Here is a 21,629-nt window from a genome sequence, read left to right as displayed (position 1 = left end):
GAGGGGGATAAAGTGAGGGAGGAGGAGGAGAAGAGAGGGAGAGGGGGTGAGAATGATGGGGAGAAGGAGGAATGAAGAGAAGAGGGAGAGAGGGAGTGAGAGGAGGGGGAGAGAGAGAGAGGGCGACAGGGAGAGCTGAGGGGGTGAGAGAGGCTGAGTGAGAGTCATGGTGAGACAGATAAGTGAATGGGAGTGGGCGATGGGGGGACAGTGGGCGATGGGGGGGAAAGTGGGAGAGTGGGTGGAGAGTGAATGTCTGTGAGGGGATGGGTGTGGGGAGGGAGAATGAGATGGGAGAGTAATGAGGGGGGAAGCGAAAGGAGTAAGAGGCTTTGCCTTCTCTCCTTTAAAAGCCAAGCTCGTCTTCGTTGGTGTGAAGGGTAGGGGTGGGGGGGGGGGGGGGTTGTCCCCGTCTCTGAATGTCTCATCTCCTTCCCTACCTACCTATCTGTCCAGCGGTGGCGACGACGGCACCGAGCTGCCTAGTTTTTGTCGAGTGAATGTTGGAATTGAATCAACCCTCTGTGGTGGTCTTGGTAATAATAATAATAATAATAATAATAATAATAATATGGTAGTCCAGTTCCTGAGCAGGGTAGCTCTGCCGTACTCCAGGGTATTACTGAGAGCAGACCAGCCAGCCTGGCTCATTGGCATCGTTCACTCAACTCCCGTTAACCCTGCAAGCCAGTGGGTAGAGCGGTCTTTGCTGGACAAACGGAGAAGTCATTTTTAACTCTTTTCTTTCTCCTTCCCTTTCTCTCTCTCTCCGTCTTTCACCAAAAATGTTAATCTTCGATTCCGCCTTTTAAATTAGGCCCAGTGTTTTGGCCTCGACCACCCTTCCTGTAACCTGTTCCAGATATGACTTACTCTCTGGGTAAAATAAATATTTCACGGTGTCTGTACTGAAATTACCCTTTACGATCCTAAACATGCGACCTCTCGTCCTGCTTTCTTGGCACACCTGAAATTATTGTCCTGGGTTTGCTTTCTCAATCCCATTTAAAATGATTGTGGGGCTTTGGAGCAACACTTTCAAAAGAAATCCTCTCCACCCCGCCCGCCCCTACCTGTTAATGCAGCGAAGCTACAGAGATAGTGAGGGTTTTTTTTTTCTTTGGATTGATCACGGCTTCCACTCGACTCTTCGCAGATAGCTCTCCCAGACCAAACACTGCCTATGGCGGCGTGCCTGTGGTTAGCTGTGTTGGAATATTATACTTGTAAGCAATTATAAACGGGGCAACAGAGCTTCCGTTTCATGACTTAACTCGCACTGCTTTATGTGTCAGTACTCCCTCAAACGGTGGATCCTGCTAACATTCACTTTCTTCCAAGGTCAGCTCGGTAGACTCGATTGCCTTGTCGAGGAAGAATAGGTCTTTCTCGGCATAGCGCGTGTTAGGGAAATTGTATCCATTTTTTAACACGACAAGGCTGGCAAAGGAACTGCCTGCCCGTACGCGCATTTCAAGCTGATTTTTAAAATCAACTGTTTATGCTCTTTAAAATCAACAGTGTGTAATTGTCCAGCCGCGTTTCGCCCACAAAATGTACAGTCAATTCACGTTACCGTATATCCTGTGAAGCGCTTTGAGACATCCCAACGACATGATAAGGCGCTATATCAAATCCAAGGATTATTATGGCACGGAAACTGTGCAGCACAAGTAGTCTGGCATTTATATTCTACATGAGCCTCTTCCCTTCCCTAATCCCTGCTCCCCATCCTCTCTATTCCCTTCTGACCAGTTTGCAGTTGGTTGGGGTACGCAGGTTTAGAAAATGTCTCATCTTCCTCTCTGACTTTACTGGAATTCTCAGACTTGCAGTTCACGTCAGCAGATTCGTTACAAAGAACAGAAAAAACAAATGATCAAAGTGAAGCAAGAGTGTGCATAGCATAAGGCGATTACAAAACCTGGAAGAAGAGCAATGTGTGATGTGCCCCTTAGAAAAATAATGAAAAATGCAGCACCGAAGCAGACCATTTAGCCAATGCCTGTGACATGTTAGCTCCCCCCAGTGGAGCTATCGATTCTTATCCCGATTTCCCTACTTTCCTTACACCTATTCATGTTTCTTCTTTGGTAACTTGGGCACTGAAATAACAATGACGATACATTTGAACAATTGCCAAATCACGAGGCTGATTGAATAATACTTATCGTAGTAATAATAACCTTACGTTTGATATAGCGCCTTATCGCATCGTTGAGGTGTCTCAAAGCGCTTCACAGAATATATTGTAAAGTGGATTGATATTAAGAAGGATATCAGTCCAATAGAGAAATTGTCGAACAGTTGTCAGATTTAATTATTGCTGATAAAGTTCTTTTTAAAAATGTAATGGTTGTATTTGATAAGCGCTCTGGGACCTACCCCGCGTGAAGGGCACTATGTAAATGCAAGTTGTTGTTCATATAACAGCTATCACTTTGAGACATTGTGTTTCAGAGAATTTTCTGTTAAGTATAGTGACTGTGTCGTTTTTGAATGTGAACGTGGTAGCCAATTTATGTGCAGCAATATTCCACAAACAGCCATGAAGTAAATGAGTAAATTTAATCTGGAGGATTGTTAACCAGGAGAAACTCCCTTTTCTTGTTAAGAACTCACCAATTTCTTGCAATTTGACTCATTTGCCCAGTGTGATTTTCCCCATAAGGAAAATCCTCTCCACTGTATCAATCATTATGTTTATCCATAAATAAACTCTTGTTAGTATTTGGCTCTGTGCACATATGTGCTCTTGGCAATATGTGATACAGTGACAGCAGTTTAGTGGATAGACGAAACAAAGTTCAAAACAGTATAATGAAACTTTATTGAAAGAAACTGAAGCAATGGAAATCATTACTTACATACTGTATTCCATTAATATATCTGTTCCTAATACAGCGTACCACAGTAGCTGCTTAACTCCAATCAATACCATTCTTAGGAAACGATGAAGAAGCAGATATAACAGTTTAGAATTCATTATACGTATTAACGGTAAAGGAAAGAAATCTGGATTACGAAGCTCAGTAACTGGTGAAAGCATTGCGGTCTCACTATAGTGCTGTACTTCGCTATCACAAAAATTGTGATCAATTGCAGCACATCCTCAGGATAAATAATAGTTGCTCATTTGATAGTATTCTTCCCTCCGGTTAGAAGTTTGTGGGTTCCAGCCCCACGTTGGGATTTTGAACTTTTACACAGGTTAACACTCTCAGTACCGCGCAGGGCACTGCTGCATTGTCGGAGGTGCTGTCCTTTGGGTTAAATGTTAAACCAAGGTCCCGTCTTGCCTATTCAGGTGAATGCTAAATATCCCATGGCGCTATTCGAAAAGAGAAGGGAGTTTCTCCCAGAGTCTGAGCCAACAATTCCCCAGATAGAATTGGTCATTCACTGTTTAAGGGACTTGGCTGTTGCATTTGCCTATAAATACAGTCACTACATTTTGCAGTAAATCTTATGAAGCACATTGAGGCATCTTCCAAGATGAATCAAATCCAATAAATGCAAGGTGATTGTTATTAACTTGCATTACAGGTTGAAAGCTTTTGCTCAGAGGTACCCTGGAAATGGATTAACAACAACAAATTCCATTTATATAGCACCCTTTATGTCGGGAGATTAAAAGCGCTGGACAAAGAGGGGTTTGCTACCTCCTGACATGAAAGGCGCTATACAAATATAATTTGTTGTTGTCGTTTGCACCTTAGCTGCGGGTTGGGATCAGAGAGGGGTGGAGGGCAAAGGGCGTTAATATTATTATATAAATTATTAATAAGTTAATAGTGCTGTTGCAGCATACCATAGAATGACCAGTTCATTAACGTAAAGTGGAATTGTGTAAAGTCATTGCATATATGCAAAGGCTTTTGATCGGGTTTCATCCAATGCAATCACAGCAGCAGCATTCAGGCAAAACCATGAGCTCATTAATAGTTAACAGAGGTAGAAGAGCAGAGCAGGAGACTGAATCAAAGCTCATATTCCCCATTTATGTTGTGTTTCCCTTCAGAGACCAGAGCTTCCATCCATGCTAATGAACTAGGTGGGGTCTAGTTGCATGCGGGTGACTGTCTGTCATCACATCCTCAGCTGTAGCAACCTCAGCAATATCCCCGTTCACACCATCTGAGAGGAGACGGTGGCTGCTGCTATCTGCTTTAAACTTCTGTAGGTGGCATGTTGTCTGCGGGAGAGCCACTTGTTGGTTTGTTGCAGTTGTGGCTTTCAGTCATCCTTGTGCGGCATCACTTGTGCTCAGCAAAGAAGCTTTCAGTGACACCTGATTCACAGCCATCAGCACATAGAAAGGTCAGTCCCGAGACACTGCCACTGCATGGCGAACAGCCAGTGACCTCTGCTACCACCTGAGTTTGGTAGGGCAATAGGTACCACCATGCACCCAAAATGTTGAACTTATTCCAAATAGGGCAGGATAAAACCTTAGGCAAGTTTCCTTACTCCACACGCCTCTGTTTATCTAGCAGTAAGTAAGAACCCGGGTGTCAGTCGATTGGCGGATCACTTTCTGGGGATAATATTCCCCCCCAGCCCCCCATCCATGACTGTTTGTGGGACACTGCTGTGAGCAATTCGCTGCTGTGTTTCGCCCACAAAATATACAACGACAAAAAAATACAGTCAATCTACTTCACGGTATATTTTGTGCAGAATTTTGAGAAGTCCCAATGACGTGATAAGGCGCTCTATGAAATGCAAAGATTATTATATAGTTGTGTTAGCCAAAATTGGACACTCGTAGCATGGGAGCAGCTCAGAGTATTTGAACCAAGTCTGATACAGTACTCTGCATTCTTGCCAATCATGCGCTTCCACTTGCAACAGTTATTGAGTATTGCCCCTCAATAAGTCCTTTCCGACTACAGTAAAATCTTTACCAGTTTTTTTAAAAAAAGTAGATCCTTTATGACCAAGGAACAGAAATGTGCTGTGGAAAATGAGCGCAAGCATTCTGTTAGCATTTTTAAAAAGTAATAATAATAATCCTTGCATTTGTTATTGCACCCTATCACGCCTTCGAGACGTTTCAAAGCACTTCACAGAGTATACTGTAAAGTGAATTGACTGTATTTTTGTGGGTGAAATACGACAGACAATTAATTGCACAGCAGTCACACAAACAGTTGTAGCCGAATTTTTTAAAAAAATTATATTTTGAAGGGATTATTACCCCTGGAAAAGCTATCTGCCAATCAACTAACAACCGGGTCTCTGCTTACTGCTAGGAAATAGGGGCGTGTGGAGTAAGGAAGCTTGCTCTAACCAATACGCTACAGAACTCCACAATATTTGTAACATTGACGCCCCTTCTGTGCCTACCTTCACTAACTTGACTTTTTGCAGAAAATTAAAAACAAATACTAAGAAATCTGAAATAATGCCCCTCATTCAAATTCCATTGCTTGAGGTTTCTTGGGTCCACAAAATCCAGTTAATCTAGAACTGGTGCGATGGGGGTACGGAGTTTAGTACTCACCCGTACCCCCATCACACCAGTTCTAGCCAGGCTCCACTGGCTCCCTATCACCGAACAGATCGATTTCAAGATCTTTACATTCGTTTTCAAATCCCTTCATGCCCTGGCACCTCCCTACCTCTCCTACCTGCTTACTGTCCAACCCACTGGCTCCAGCCTCCTGCTTGTCCCTTGAACCCTCCAATTCCATCATCGGTAGCCATGCTTTCAGCCACTACAACCCGAAACTCTGTAACACTCCTCCTCTATCCCTCAGCCTTGCCCGTTTTTCCCCATCTTCAGGTCATGTCTAAAGACCTTCCTCTTCGACCCTTGCCTAGAGTCACCTCCTCCCTGCTCGGAGTCATGCTCTGTCACTGTCAAGTGCTCTGGGACGCTACCCTGCATGAGGGAGGGGTGCTGTAGAAATGCAAGTTGTTGTTGTTTGATTGTCCTCTGCAAAGAAGACGGACCTTAGTTGATTGACTAAATCAAGCAGATCTCTTTTTTTTGCCCCTAAGATTATCAGATACTGAGAAAAGTAACCAAGGCTCTTTTTCTTTTGTACTCCAGGTCCTGTCCATCAGATGCCTTTGAATGCAAGCGCAATCGACTTCTTTCAACTGTTTGTCCCCGATAACGTTGTCAGAAACATGGTGGTTCAAACCAACATGTACGCCAAGAAGTATCAAGAGAGGTTTGGGAACGACGAAGGTTGGAGTGATGCTACTCTTCCAGAAATGAAAGCGTTTTTGGGATATGTGATCTCCACTAGCATTCACCACTGTGAGTCTGTCCTCAGCATCTGGAGCGGTGGCTTTTATAGCAACAAGAGCATCGCTTTGATGATGACGCAAACCAGATTTGAAAAGATCCTGAAATACTTCCATATTGTAGCATTTCGCTCTAGCCACACAGCCCACGGGCTCTATAAAATTCAGCCTTTTTTGGACTGCCTCCAAAAGGCATTTGATACCGATTTCAGGCCTTCCCAAACGCAGGTATTATTATATCCATATGCATAGTAACATTTATGTCTTGTCAAGTAAGTAAGTCACCCTTTCCCTATATGAATTACTTGATTCCTTAGAATGCTGTACAATTATATTTGTGCTTCCCCCATCCTGTCATTCGTAATGTGAGCAAAAGCTTATTTGCTTTTCATTTGAACCAGTGAATTATGTTTACTTTATGCATGTGATGTGTGTTTTGTGCGGAAGGGCAGTGATGAATCGTCTTTGATTGCTTGAGCTAGAGGAGTGATAAACTGCTCAAATTTAACGTCAGCCTTACAATGGAGAAATTACAAATGAGACTTGACTTTAGGAAGGTGGATTTTGAGGGAATAAGTAGGAACTGAGAAAACTGCACTGACGCTTATTGTTGATAGGGGAGAAAAAGTAGAATGCATTCGCAGAATACAAAGTAACTGTACACCACTTGCAAAAGAAGGCGTGGGCAACAATGATTGTGGTAATAAGGACAACAAAAAGCTTTCCTTCCATTGGCATCAACTTGGCTCTGTTCGTTGCACTCTCACCTCTGAGTCAGCTCCTGTTAACCCTGCAAGCCAAAGCCCTAACGTGTAGGTTGGTCCCAGCTGGAAAAACAGCAGGAAAACTTGCCAGACAGTGCTCTCAATGGCAAGCTATGCGGTTTTAGTTGGTTAGACTCCAGCTGTCCTTCAGACGATATGGTAAACATAGGGCCTGTCTGGCTGTTCAGACAAACGTTAAAGATCCCCTGGCAGTACTGGTAAAGACGAGAGTTTCTCCCAGTCTTCTGGTCAACAGTCCCCCAAATAAAATTGGTCACTCACTTCATGCCTGTGTGTGGGATATTGCTGTGGGCAAATTTTGTTGCTGGGTTTGCCTACAAAATACACAGTCACAGTAAAAATCCTGTGAAGCACTTTGAAATAGTTCATTGGTATGATAAGGTGCTATGTCAAATGCAAAGATTATTGATATAAATCTACAGATAGAACAGAGACCGATCAGGTATTTTGTGTTACTCCGTGAAAGTGGATGCAATGAATTAATATAAAGCAATCTGTCATCCCTACGTCATTTTAATGTCTCCTTGGGATCCATTGGGAACCATTTGCTTGCTTCAAGTATATCTATCAAAGCCTTTTATACTGTTTTATATTCTCTTAAAAGTTATAACCAATCTTGTATTCAATTTTAAGCTGTGTTGACGGATCTCTTCAATCTTAAATTCCTCTCGTCCTCTGTCCCTAGTACACTTCATGTGCGTTTATCACTTATAATAATAATAATAATTCTTGCATTTTATATAGCGGCTTATCACGTTGATACGTCTCAATGCGTTTCATAGGATTCACTGTAAAGGGTAGTAACTATTCGTAAAGGAATTAATATAGCTCTATATCTCATTTCTTGTCGGCTGTCACTGCACATTCCTGTACGGCAGTGGGTAATGCTGATTAATAAACTCATAGGCGATTCAAGCATAAATCTTGGAGGATAAGTCAACATCGTTAAAACTTACAAGTGCAAGTACTTGAACATACATAAGAGCAACAAAGGAAGTTAATGGATCAACAGGGAGATGAGGAGGAAAGCAAGATTTATAGAGTTGTAAAGAGATGGAAACCATTAGACTGAGTACAAAACCAAACAGAAGGAGGATGAAGAGAGAAATAAGAGAACATCAGTGTAACTATTCATGAATAAAGCAGTCAATACAAAGCAAAATGCCAAAAGAGTCTTCCAATTTATTCCGTCTCTCTCTTCCTGTATACCTTATGTTTCTTTCCTGCTCTAATGCCTCTCTAGCTCTCTTCTGGATAATTTTATTGATCCAGCCTCGCAAGACGCTCGCGGAAATGAATTCTGAACCCTAACAAACCTGATACCAATCTTACGCACAAATTAGAGAGTTGGAATGCTTTTTATTTGAGAGGGGGTTGGTGGGGTGGGGGGCATCGGACGGATGTCAGACAATGCAAATGTGGAGTCCCGTAGCATAGTGGTCAGCGCGCTCACCTCGCAAGCCAGAGTACCTGTGTGGGGTGCATTGGCTGCCAAGTTTAGCCCACAAAATACATAGTCAATTCACTTTACAATATATTCTGCAAAGCGCTTTGAGATGTTTACATATGATGTATAGTTAAATAATATTATTGAGTATTTTTTTAAAAAACAAGAGGAAAGGTTTTAGAAGAATCGTAGCAATTGTCCGCTGATAATCTGAACTTTTCTCTGCACGTTTTAGGTGCTACATGAACCCTTGATTGACGAGGATCCACTCTTCATTGCAACATGTACAGACCGTGAATTACGTAAAAAGAAAAAACGGAAATTTAGCCTGTGGGTCAGGCAATGTGCAGCAACAGGATACATCTGCCAGGTGACGTTTTGAAAGCTCACTTTGTGTCTCACGTCTCAAAAGTCACGTCTATTCCAAAGCACTGCACAGAATGTATTGACTGTATATTGTGGACAAAATACTATTGTAATGGAATTAAAGGGGGTGGTCAGGATGGGGGTGGGATTACAACCCCGAATCCAATTGATGTCTTCAGTTACCTACAGGGTGAAATTATCAAGGATGGATCAAGTTTGCAGTTTTAACCCCAATATGTGAAATAGAGCTTTGAGGGTTTGAAATTGTGTAGTGAAAGACTCCTACAGTTTTAAGTATAATTGAATTTGTGCACTGCACTGCCTCTCCATTGCAGGAAGGGTATCCAAGAGAGAACAAATTCACCAAGATTGACACTAGGGATGAGACAAATTCCTGTGGAGTCCTGTAGTGTATCAGTTAGAGCGAGGACCCTGTTCGATTCCCGGTCAGGGCGAAACCATAGGCAAGTTTCCTTGCTCCACAAGCCTCTGTTTACCCAGCAGTAAGTAGGAACCTGGTTGTTAGTCGATTGGCAGAACGCTTTCTGGGGGTTAATAATCCTTTTTCAAAAAAATAACAATAATTTGGTCACTCAATCTACGACTGTTTATGGATACAGTCAATTTACTTAACAGTATATTCTGTCAAGCGCTTTGAACATTTGTGTTTTCTCTACTCCAGTTTATCTTGTGAACCCGAGCATGACACATAGACAGTCAGTCACACAGGCCAGAATCCGAGAGGAAATTGGAAATGGCAGAATTGTTGTAGGTAGGACGTCCTCCCGATGTGAAAGGCGCTATATCAATATAATTTTGTTTTTGTTATAGACAGCCAAGTTGAGACAACATAAGCAAGTCCACCCACAGAGGTTCTGATGAGACCTTGTTCGCATCGGAACACAGCTAAATTTGTACCTCTGAGAAACCCAGAGTGAAATCCAAGCAGAAGTAGAAACAAAAGCTCATTATTTAACAACAATGTGAATTTATATACCAAAGTCAGTCACTCACTTCTTGATCGCTCACATTTTCCTAGTCTACCTTATGTGAGAGGGGATGATTGTTGTTAAAAGAGAATATGGATGTTTAAAGAGCAAGAAAAAGAGAGCGAGAAAGGCAAAGAGAGCAAGGGAGCTAAATGCAGAGAGAAGAGCAGTGCATGTGTTTGAAGAGAGAAAGTATGCATTTTAGAGACAGAGATGTTGCGAATCTCTTTGAGACGTCTCAACGACATGATAAGGCACTATATCAAATGCACGGATTATTATTACTATTGTTATTATTCATGAAATCTCTTCATTAATAATCCTTGCATTTCGAAATAAGGCCTACAAACAGCAAATCATCTCAGAGTCCTTCAGAGGGAATTATTTTCAAGTATAGTGACGATTTGCATGCAGCAACGTCTCACAAACAACCATGAAGTAAGTGACCGATTTTATCTGGAGGATTGTTAGCAAGGAGAGAAACTACTCCTTTTCGAAATGTGTCCTCAACAGGCAGCAGATCCCTCACTTTATTGTTTCATCTAAAGGATGACCATCTCCATTCAAGCCCCATATCAGTACTTTGAGCTCACAGTCCAGGCTGACACTCAAGCACATTATGGGGGAGAGGAAGAGCCCTGAATTGTCAGAGGGTTGTCCTTTAGATGACACATAAAGTCTAAATCGAGGTTCCCGTCTACTTATTCAGGTGGATGTTGAAGATGCCGTGACACTACAGGCAATTGGTAAGGGAAGCACTGTCACAAATTGAGGCGGCATAGCGGGCATGTTTATTTGTAGTATGCAAAATGCAATGTAAATTTCTTATTGTGGCAATACAAAAGGAATAAAAAAGAACCTGCTTTAAAAACTTGTGAAAACAGTCAGCAGGTTGTGGGTTCAAGCCCCGCATCGGGACTTTGAACTCATATAGTCTAGGCTGACTGTCCAATCTAGTGCTGTGGGGTGTGATGTACTGTTGGAGGTGCTATCCTTTGGATAAAATTTTCAAACTGTTCGACTATTGAAGTGGAAGTTGAAGATCCCATGGCACTATTCGAAAGGGAGTTTTTCCGGGTGTCCTAGATGGCAATCCCCCCTGCACCACCCAAATAAAATTGGTCAATTATTTCATAGCCATTTGTGGGACATTGCTGCGCACAAATTAGCTGCCGTATTTGCTCACAAAATATAGTCACTACACTTTACAGTATAGCCTGTGAAACATTTTGCGACACCCTCCCAAAGTGGAAGGTACTATATCAAATGCAAGGACACAAAATGTAAGTTTATTACTGTTCAGTGAAACATTTTAATCGTCTCTTACATTCTCTGCCTCTACGTTCAGATTTCTGTTCACTTGAAGGAAGCGATTGGCTCTGATGGGCTGGACACTCTGAAGAACAGGCCACAGCTCCACAGTCTGGTGGCTAAAAGTCTTTGTCAGAATTTGACTGCAAAAAACAACATTATCTTTACTGGACCCAGCATTACCAGCCTCAATCTTTTTGAAGAGTTTGAGAAAAGAGGTTTGTAACTCAGATTATATTCTGCAATTAGGTGCTGTATAATAATTGGAGATAATAACGTCGCATGGATTGCCATAATAATAATACTTGCTTTTGATATGTAGCGCCTTATCTCCTCCTGAGTGTTATACTTTGTCCTTCTGACTTTACACCCTTTGTTTTATATACTCCTGTTCCACATATGTGTTTTTGATGTAGTCGATTAATGTTCATTTTGTTGCTCCTTCAGCCTTCTCCAATCTCGTGGAGACCCGTGGCGTAGTGGTTAGCACACTCACCTCACAAGAGAGAGGACCTGGGTTCGATTCCCGGGCAGACCAAAACCTTAGGCAAGTTTCCTCTGTTTATCTAGCAGAAAGTAGGAACATGGTTGATAGTTGATTGGCAGATCGCTTTCCGGGGGTAACGATTCCTCAAAAAAAAATTCACGCAACCCACGACTGTTTTGTGGGATACTGTTGTGTGGAATTGGTTGCCGTGTTTCAGCCACAAATACACCGTCAATCCACTTTACAATGTTCTGTGAAGCGCTTTGACGCATCTCAAAGCATGATAAAGTGCTATATCAATTAGGATTATTATCAGATAATTACATCATCATTAAGCACCTCCAGATTAATTGCTCATTTCATGGCTGTGTGTGTGACCTTGCTGGTGCAAGTAGCTATTACTACCTTTGCCTAGAAGCAGTTACTGCATATTTGCTTGTGAAATAAACAAGTTTGTTCTTTCTTTAATTAGTCAACATTTTCAATGTATCCAGATGGCTCTATATTTGTATCTGGTCTCCTGACTGTATCTGTGTAGCAGTAATTAATTCTGACTTTGAATCTCTCTGTCTTTGCAGGGATTTATTGCTGTGGTCTTTTGAGCTCCAGGAAAAGTGACTGTACAGGATTGCCGCAGTCTTTGCTAGCCAACCCTGAGGTTCCACAGGCTCGCGGTCAATATAGAGTGAAAATGAAAGGAAACATGTCCTTAATCAACTGGTCCAATAAAGGACAGTTCTGCTTTCTCACAAATGCCTACTCTCCACTCAAAGAAGGTACGTACTCAGGTAGCACTGCGTCTTGGAATCAAAACCGTGGGAAAAGATTAAGGAAGTTAATCTTTAATTTCTGGAGAGGCTAGAGAAGATGGAATTGTGCTCCTTAGGGCAGAGAAAGTTATGGGGAGATTTAATAGAGGTGTTCAAAACTTCTGAGGGGATTTGATAGAGTAAATGAGGATAAACTGTTTCCACTAGTGGGTGGGTTGGCAACCAGAGGACACAGATTTAAGATAATTGGCAAAAGAATCAGAGCGGAGATAAGGAGATTTTTTTTTTTACATAGCAAGTTATTACGATCTGGAATGTACTGCTGAAAGGGTGGTGAAAGTAGATGCATTAATCCCTTTCAAAAGGGAATTGGATATATACTTGAAAAGGAAAAATTTGCAAGGTTATACAACAACTTGCACTTATATATCACCCTCCACTCCAGGTAGCATCTCAGAACGCTTTGGGCAAAGAGCAGGCGGGATGGGACTAATTGGTAGCTCTTTCAACGAGCCAGCACAGGCACGGTGGGCCGATTGGCTTGTGCTCCAAAAAAAAAAGAAAAAAATGTAGTTGCTTGTTTTCTCCTCTTTGAGTTAGAAACAGGAGAAATTAAGCTGGGAGCTTTTTGACAAAAGGTAATGGATGTGTGGAATAATTTATCAGAGAAAGCCTCTGAGGTAAAGATTGTAAGTTGTCTCAAGAGGCAATTTAGCTGCAAACATGGATTTCGAATCATAAAATGTTACAGCACGGCAGCTGGTTATTTGTCAATCAAGTCTGCACTGGTGTTTTTCTGTATGTTAACCACCTCACCTGATCTTGCTTTCCTGCTCACTCCACTATAACCTTTAGTACTGCACCACTGAATAGCTATCTGATTTCCTTTTGAATAATACATGGACTCTGCTTTAACAATAGCAAAGAATGTCACGTTTTTACACTTTCCTCTACCCTTCCTAAATATCTTGCTATATTCCTTGTAAACGCCAATGTTGTATCTTTTTAATTTCAAATGAATCGAATCTCCCTGTTTATCCCAAGAACTCCAGAATCTGACATACTCTTCCTACTGGAATAGACTTAATTTGCATGCACCCTTTCCTTCTGCCGGTTACATATTTCAGGTCACTGATCTATATTTACATTGCAATATAGATATACATTATAAAGCACCTTTCACATCGAGAGGGCAACCCGAGGCACCTAACAATCCTGCCTTGGCATCCAAACTGTAGGCGAGAGTTCAGGGGATGGGGAGGGGAAAATGACCGAAAGCTCAGCCAAAGAGACAGTCTTGAGATGGACGTTGAGATTTCTATTTATCAGGATTTCATTCCAGTTGACCTGGGCAAGGTTCCTTTTTTTAAGATCAGTGCAATTTTCTTTGTTTCCTGCCAAATAAACTTTTGCTGGGTTTGCCTTTTCTGTTGTTGCCTTGGACCTGATTAAATTGTAGTCACTTTTCACAAACATACGTTCAGGTCATCTTGTTCTGCTTCATGACCCCAAAACAAGCTCAAATGGTGCATCCTTCATTGCTAGAGGAGCCGTGTATTGATGACAATACCCATCCTCTTTCCTACCACAAACATACCCCTTTTCCCAGTTTATTTATTTTGCAGAATTAGATCTTAAGGAATAAGATGAGAAGGCATGCAATTTGGGTTTAAGGACTACTGAAAACAGTCATCCAACAAATGAACTTAGTTTTTAGCTAGCTCAGTTTTTTCTTAGATTGTTTCCACGTCAATATTCTGCAGTATTAAACTCTCTCGTATGTCCCTTATGTGTGTCAGCCACCGGCCCAAATTGGTCACTCATTTCACTGGCTGTTGTTGCTCCGTGGATGCAAACTAGCTTGTGCTTTTGCCTAGAAATACGCAGTTGCTACACAAAACAGTAGCTCCTGTGCAGTGCTTTGAGGCGTCTCGACGACGTGATATGGCATAGTATCAAAAGCAAGAATTATCGTATTTGAGCGTTCCATACCTGTTAAAAACAATTCCTTGCCTAAACTTTGGTCCTGACGAGGAGATCAATACAAGTTGTGATTTTCGTTAATAACGGTCCTTTTTTTTATATAGGAACCATAATCCGAAGGCGGAGCGGGGAAATTTCTTGTCCCCTAGCTGTGGAGGCGTTTGCTGCGCACCTTGGCTACATTTGCAAATATGACGATAAGTACAGCAAGTAAGTGACTGTGGAGGTACCCCACAGGCAGACATGTGGCCACTGTATGAATTCAGTCAAAGTACAGTTCAGACTCAGTTTGCTCTCCTTCCTCACAGGGCAAAAGCCTATTTTTGATGCAGCTGCTGAATTCAATGTCAGACGATAAAATTCAATCCCGTGGCATGAGCTGTAAAACTATTCTGTTCATTTCTTATTGAGCTTTGCCATAAAATCAATTCCTTTAATAGGAATTCCCCCTCCCACCACCTTCTCTTCCTATACTCATGTCCACCTTCCCTCACGCTTCTCTGCCTTCCTTGGCCAACCACCCGCCCCCTCCTCCCCCCTCAGATGACAAGCTCGTTGTGCGTGTGCGGAAGTGAAACTTTGCCTGAAGTAGAACCAGAGGACACAGTCAGTAATTGAAAGGGGGTAAATTCAAAACAAATCTGCAGAAACACTATTTCAGTGAACGAGTGGGTAAATGTTTGGAACAGGCTGCCAAGGGCGACAGTGGAAGCAAAAAGCGTTGGTTCTTTCAAAAGCAAATTGGATAGATTTCTGTTAGGAAATAATATCATGGGATACAATATATAGTTTGGGATATGACACGTGCATGTGACTGCCTGGATGGAGGAAGGCAAACTGGATGGATATTGGTCTTCTTTTGTTTAACAATTCTTACGTTCTTATATTCTTAAGCTGAGGCACTGATATGTGTGCCTGTGTGCACGCGCATATAGAAACATAGAAACAGGAGTAGGCTATTCAGCCCCTCGAGCCTCTTCCCCCATTTTATAAGATCATGTTTGATCTGTAACTCAAATCCAATTACCTGCCCTGACCCCATATCCCTTGATACCCTGACCTAACAAATATATATCTACCTCGTCTTGAAAATGTGGTATGTGTGTATGCGTGTATGTATGTCATGAGAGCTGATCACAGGAAAATTTACTTTGAAATAACCTTGAGAAAAAAAGGTGAATTCTCAGCCATTTGTGTAGCAAGAAGAGGAAAAGGTGGTTTCCCAGAATAGACATCTTGTTTTACAGTGCCTGCCCATTCTCTGTCTGTCTGTGTGTGTGTGTGTGTCCGGCTCCCTTTCTGACTGTCTGACTTTCTGTCTAATTCTCTCTCCCTTACTCTCTTGTGTGTGTGTGCGTTATTCACTGTAACACATGGTCACTACACTTCACAATATATCCTGTGAAGCGCTTTGAGATGTCTCAACGGCATGATTAGGCGCTATGTCAAATGCAAGATTATTATTATATCAACTTTCTCTTTCTCTGAAATTCCCCTCTTCTCATCTCCCAGGTACTTTATATCTCACAAGCCGAACAAGACCTGGCAACAAGTGTTTTGGTTTGTCGTCAGCATCGCTGTAAATAATGCCTACATCCTGTACAAGATGTCAGAGGCGTACCTGGTGAGGCGCTACAGCCGAGTACAGTTTGGCGAAAGACTTGTCAGAGAATTGCTGGGGCTGGACGAGTAAAAGAAAGACGTTACTGGCAGCCGGCGACTGAGACATCACCACTGCATTTACAGGGCCACATGCCACTTCTCACCTTCGTGTCAATCTTATTTGCCGTTGCTCAGCTTCTCACTTCTAATTTGCAGCAAGCGTGATTGTTATACTAGCGACTGTGCTCCGATTATATTATACAGGAGAGCCACACAAGCTGATTGTTTTACAAAGGCCACGTGTCATTCCACATGTAATCTGGGCACTTGCTATTGCAACACTCGGGAAGGGGTTGGGCTCATGATTAGTTGGTGGCAGTAACTAAAGATTTTTTTAGTTGTGGCAAGCTGTCATTTTGAGATTTTTAACGTGGAGCACTTCATTAAACTGGGTCAGTTACAACTCATGATTAGTTGCTGGCGGGAATTAAAGGGATGATGATGTAGAAGGTTTTTAAGTTGTGGACTAAATTTTGTTTTTTTTTAAATACTTGGGGAAAATGCAGGTACTGTTCTCACACTTTTTATATATAAGCTTTGTGCACATGTCAAAACTGCTCGGGAGAATTCCATATTGTTTTTAAACAAAATGGCCGACAATACTTTAAAGAGGGGATTGTGTTCTGCACCACAGTGTCTTCAGACATCAGGACATCAGGCATTCACCTCGGCTTAGCTTCACATACACTTTGTGTCTTGAATTTTCTGAATAATTTGGTGGAAATTCTGGAGTTCAGAAAACCAAACTTTTTCAAATTCAGACCGAATTTCAGAAATCCTCCACAATCCTTACACCATCTTAAATCTTCAGATTGAAAGTGTGATACAGGCTAAGATGAGGTGGAATTGCGGATCTCCAATGCAAAATTCCCTTATAGTGTCATTTAACAGAGCTGTTTTAGATATTGACAGTGACAAATATTATTGTGCATTCCGAATGTTTACATTGAATTACTGTTGTGTTCTGAATTCAGTTTACAGACAGTTAGAAAGTACTGCAACCAACTTGATCTTTGAATTTTTAATTTACTGACTATGACTAGATACTTTAAAGTTTCTGTAGAACACTGAAATGCCACATTTAATACCTGGAGCTGGAGGTGGGATTTAAAACGATGGGATCATGAGACATTCATTCCTAGGACCTAAATAATAGCAAAGTTTTAAGCACAGAGGCATTCATACCCACCCTTCAATGGGTGAACTGTAATAGCTCTCAGCTGGGCTGCTGGATGGAGCATTTTGTGAACGTGGAGTAAACCATCGTTTTGTTGAATCAAACCAACAAGACAAGTCCTGCCTCTCAGAGCTGAACCTCTCCAGGTCAGGTCATACAGGGTTATATACACATGAGGGAGGGATGGAGAGGGGGAATGTCTGTGTCATCTGAATCTTCTGTCCTTGTACCAAGAGGAATGATTGTCCCGCTGATGAACTTCAAGGGAGAAAAAGGGTATTTTTAATTAAAGCTATATCCAGCTCTAAAATTTTGGACTCAGTCCAAAACCAACACGCGGAGCGAATCAGTTCATGTGGGTCCACTTTCTGTTTCTTATGAAATCTTTGTTGATTTTCATAAAAACAATGTATGTGTCTCAATAGAAGTGCCCTGAATATTAAAATACTGTAGTATTTAAAGTCCAAGATGTGTGTTACAATAAAGGAAATGTGCCCCAAAGTGTCAATTTACACTTGTGAATGCGGGAAATGTGTATATTAAAATCTCAAAATATGGTTCTTTACTCTCAAGTGTGGTTATTTTGAAAGTAACTACTGTAGGTTTAGTGGTAACAATATGACCGTTCACATACAAGGTTCTGAAAATTCTTGCAAGTGGCACAAATTGAGTGCGTCAGCCTGGCTCTTGGTAGCCCTCTCACTTCTAAGAAGTCCCATGTCGGGACTTTGAACTCACATAGTCCAAGCTGTCATCCCCACGTAGTTCTGGGGAGAATTGCATTGTCAGAGGTACCGTCCTTTGGATGAGACATTAAACCAAAGAGAATTTCTCGCAGTGTTGGGTCCAGTAACCCCCAAATAAGATTAAACATGGCTGTTTGTAGAACATTGCTGTGTGCAAATTGGGCTGCCATGTCTGCCTCAAATACACAGCCACTTCACTTTACAATATATCCTGTGAATCACTTTTGGAAGTCCTCCTGACATGAAAGGATGCTAAGCCAAATGCAAGGATTATTATCTGTTAACCCAAGGCTTTATATGATGCAAAAACTTTAAATTCAAGCGACCACAAAACTAAATGTTGTGATACGTAACGTGACTAGGTAATAAAGGTGAAACAATCTTGGGAAAACTGTGCTGCTATAATAATAATCCTTGCATTTGACATAGCACCATATCACATTGTTGATATCTCAAAGCGCTTCAAAGACTATACTGTAAAGTGAATTGACTGCATTTTGTGGATGAACTCAGCAGCCCAATTGCACCCAGCAGTGTCCCACAAAGTTGTGGATTGAGTGACTGCATTTTGTTAAAGCAATTATTACCCTTGAAAAGCAATCCAACAATCAACTAATAATAACCGGATTGTTATTTACTGCTAGGTAAACAGGTGTGTGGAGTAAGGAAACTTGCCTAAGGTTTCGCCCCACCCTGGAATCGAACCCGGATCCTCTCGTTTGCGAGGCGTTTCTTTAACAAATACCAATGAGTCATACTCAAGCTCCATAGTGCTCTGGACAGACTGCACCTGCTGAACTGCAGACATCACTCGCTGAAGCTTGCAACATGCAGTAAGTAGTGCCTACTCGATATTGGGCATTTTTATTGCTGTCCTTGTAAGAGACATTGAGCCCAGACAGTTGTGCTTCCTCTAGCTTTCCTATTGAGGATTTTTCGGGTCGGCCGGATGGGCGTCAGGTATAGAAACCCATCACCAGTCTTAAGCGTGCGTGATGAGACACTATATCAAACGTGAGCATTGTTATTAGTGTGAGCAGGGAGCCAACAAAGCTATGGTAGCAATCCCCTCACAAGCAAGGTTTGATTCCCGGGCAGGTTGAAACCTTAGGCAACGTTCCTTACTCAACACACCTCTTCACCGAGCAGAAAGTAGGCACTTTGGGGTTGTTAATCAATTAGCAGATTGCTTTCTAGGGGTAAACCTCCCTAAAGAAAAACTTTGGTCACTCAATCCACAAATGTTTGTGAGACATTACTCTGCACAATTGGCTGCTGCGTTTTGCCCACAAAATACAGTCAATCCACTTTACACTACATTCTGTGAAGCGCTTTGAGACGTCCCAACGACGTGATAAGGCGCTATCTCAAATACGAGAATTATTTATTATCATTATTTTTAAATGTTCCAGGGTAGGAGATATTTTTTTCAGAACAAAAATCCGAGAAGGAAAAGTTGGAATTTAAAGGTATAAAGTTTATTAAAGTTAAATTGTTTCAAAGATGCGATCCAACACACCTACAAAAGTATGAGCGAGTTCATGCTTTGTACAGTGGTGAAGAATGCAGTCCCAATCAATCAATCAATCAATCAAACAGAAACGACAGCACTGCCTTTTTCCGCAGCATTGCCCAGTGACGCCTGTCCACAATACCATTGTTACTCTTTTTACAAAAGTCACCGTTAAGAATTTTAAAAAAAAGTTAACAGTATTTTTTACGTAGGAGTTTGAACGCAAGTCACAATCAGACCGTAAAAGAACTCAGGTGTCACCTCGAGGCAACACAAGCACTGGTGATAGCAGGAAAGTACCCATCAGGTTGCATTTCTCGTTGAAGGAAGGGTGGGGAGGGGGTCGGGTGGGGGAGAAAGAAGTTTTCAAAGGCTTTTTGGGTGGGGGGAGGGTGGGACAGGAGGGGGGAGGGAAGAAATTCTGTTGTTAAGAGGAAACATTCAATAATGTTAACATCCCAGGATTATTAGAAATTATAAAATGGAAACCATTATGTAACTCGACTACGGAATAAACTTTGGCACACTGTGGCAATGTAAACATTTTATTTTTTAAAAAATTAATTCCCGTGTTCAGCAACAGCAGCAGTAACCTTGTACGTACGTTTGTGTTTGTTCAGTCGGCAACTTCATAACAGGAGCTTTCCACAGCTTTCTGCTTCGAATGATAGCGCTAAAAACACTGACTTGCCATTCAATGAACTCGCATCACACACACATACAAAAAAAAGTTGCTTGTTTTTTTTTCAAAAAGCAGCCTCTCACACTCCTGACTGCGCTGGACACTTTTTTTTATTGCATTGTGATCACTAAATCTTATTCAGCGTAATCCTGATAAGATTGATTTGCTAAATTAAATAAATAAAAAAAAATGGAATAAGAATCGGACAAAGTTGACACGAAGTAAGATGTACTTGGTAAGATAGGGAAACCTTACGAGGGGCAGAGAAACTGATATATAAGATGGGCTGCACTGGCTGCTGTTTATCACTTATAGCACTGATTTCTCCAATTCTTCAAAGTCTTTGAGATGGCAATGGGTAACGTCTTTAGAGGTCGTCAGCACCCTGGCTAGCATCAAGCAAGGCACAAGTCAGTCATCGCCAGGGAAATTCAGTAAAATCCTGATAACTCGACCCTGGCTTAACTTGTCGCTGACCACTTATATCAGGGTATTCCAACCTTTTGGCTGCTGAGGGCCAGATGCCGGATTTGAGGAAAGTCCATGGGCCGCACAAGCAATATTATATCCTGACTGGCCAGTCCCATCGCCTGGCAGAGCTTGGGACCCCCCACTGGTTGCCATATCCTGATTGGCTCAGGATCCTGCATTTGCTCGTTGGATAGTGAAGTTGGGAATGGTTCGTGGGCCGGATGTGGCCCAGGGGCCACCCTGACTTGACTCATCAATATCCCGGCCGCACTTATTTACGGATTTATACATATGCCTGACTCGCCACTCCTGATATCTCGCCACTCCTGATAACCCATCAATGAGCCCCCTTTCCCCTTGGAGCGATGAGTTATCAGGAGTTTACCGTAGTCAACTCTTACAAATATTGGCAAAGTTAAACAAATTCCCTCGTTTTTTTCCCCCCAGAAAAGTGCCGGCTGGAACACCAAGGAGGAAATTATTCAAATGCAATCTTTTAAACATGATTTGCAGCAATAAATATATGAAATACTTTGAATTCGCAGATGCACTACACATGTGCAATATCAATGTAAATAGTTTGGTTGTGCCTCGCAGTTACAGGTTTACATCCCAAACTTATGGAAAAGTAAGAAAAGTGCTAAGGTGATTTTGTCCCAAACCCTTAAGCAACGGGATGCAATCTCCTGTCCTCCCCTCAACAACCCCCCCACCCAACACCCCCCCACCCCAACTGTGTTTCTGCAACTTTATTATAATGTGTACTGTGTACTTGGCATTAACATAGTGAAATCATTAGCTGAAATACGGTGGGTGGGAGGAGGGGGGATGCCGTGTGCTGTGAGAAAACTGAAAAGGCAGAAATTAGTAGGTTTACTTTTGAACAGACCACCAACATGTGACTGTTTTAAGAAAACCCAAATAACATGCAATTTTGAAGGACTGCAGGACTTGGGTATTGTTTCTTTAGAACTGCAAGTGA

The 21,629-nt window shown here is 41.9% G+C and overlaps 1 protein-coding gene across 1 annotated transcript; it reads left to right on the top strand.

Annotated features, from left to right (window-relative positions):
• Nucleotides 1-6,063: 6,063 nt before the first annotated feature.
• pgbd5 (piggyBac transposable element derived 5) lies at nucleotides 6,064-17,792 on the top strand. Its single transcript, XM_007909451.2, has 6 exons — nucleotides 6,064-6,486; nucleotides 8,726-8,860; nucleotides 11,194-11,374; nucleotides 12,222-12,419; nucleotides 14,501-14,606; nucleotides 15,909-17,792. Exons 1-6 carry the CDS (start codon nucleotides 6,073-6,075, stop codon nucleotides 16,087-16,089), a joined length of 1,215 nt encoding a protein of 404 aa, XP_007907642.2. The 5' UTR covers nucleotides 6,064-6,072; the 3' UTR covers nucleotides 16,090-17,792.
• The last annotated feature ends 3,837 nt before the right edge of the window (nucleotides 17,793-21,629 follow it).

The sequence above is a fragment of the Callorhinchus milii genome, unplaced genomic scaffold (genome assembly GCF_018977255.1).
Source record: "Callorhinchus milii isolate IMCB2004 unplaced genomic scaffold, IMCB_Cmil_1.0 Scaffold3, whole genome shotgun sequence".
NCBI classification, from domain to species: Eukaryota; Metazoa; Chordata; class Chondrichthyes; order Chimaeriformes; family Callorhinchidae; genus Callorhinchus; species Callorhinchus milii.
The sequence above is the reverse complement of the archived record's forward strand: the minus strand, read 5'-3'. Positions and strand labels throughout refer to the sequence as shown.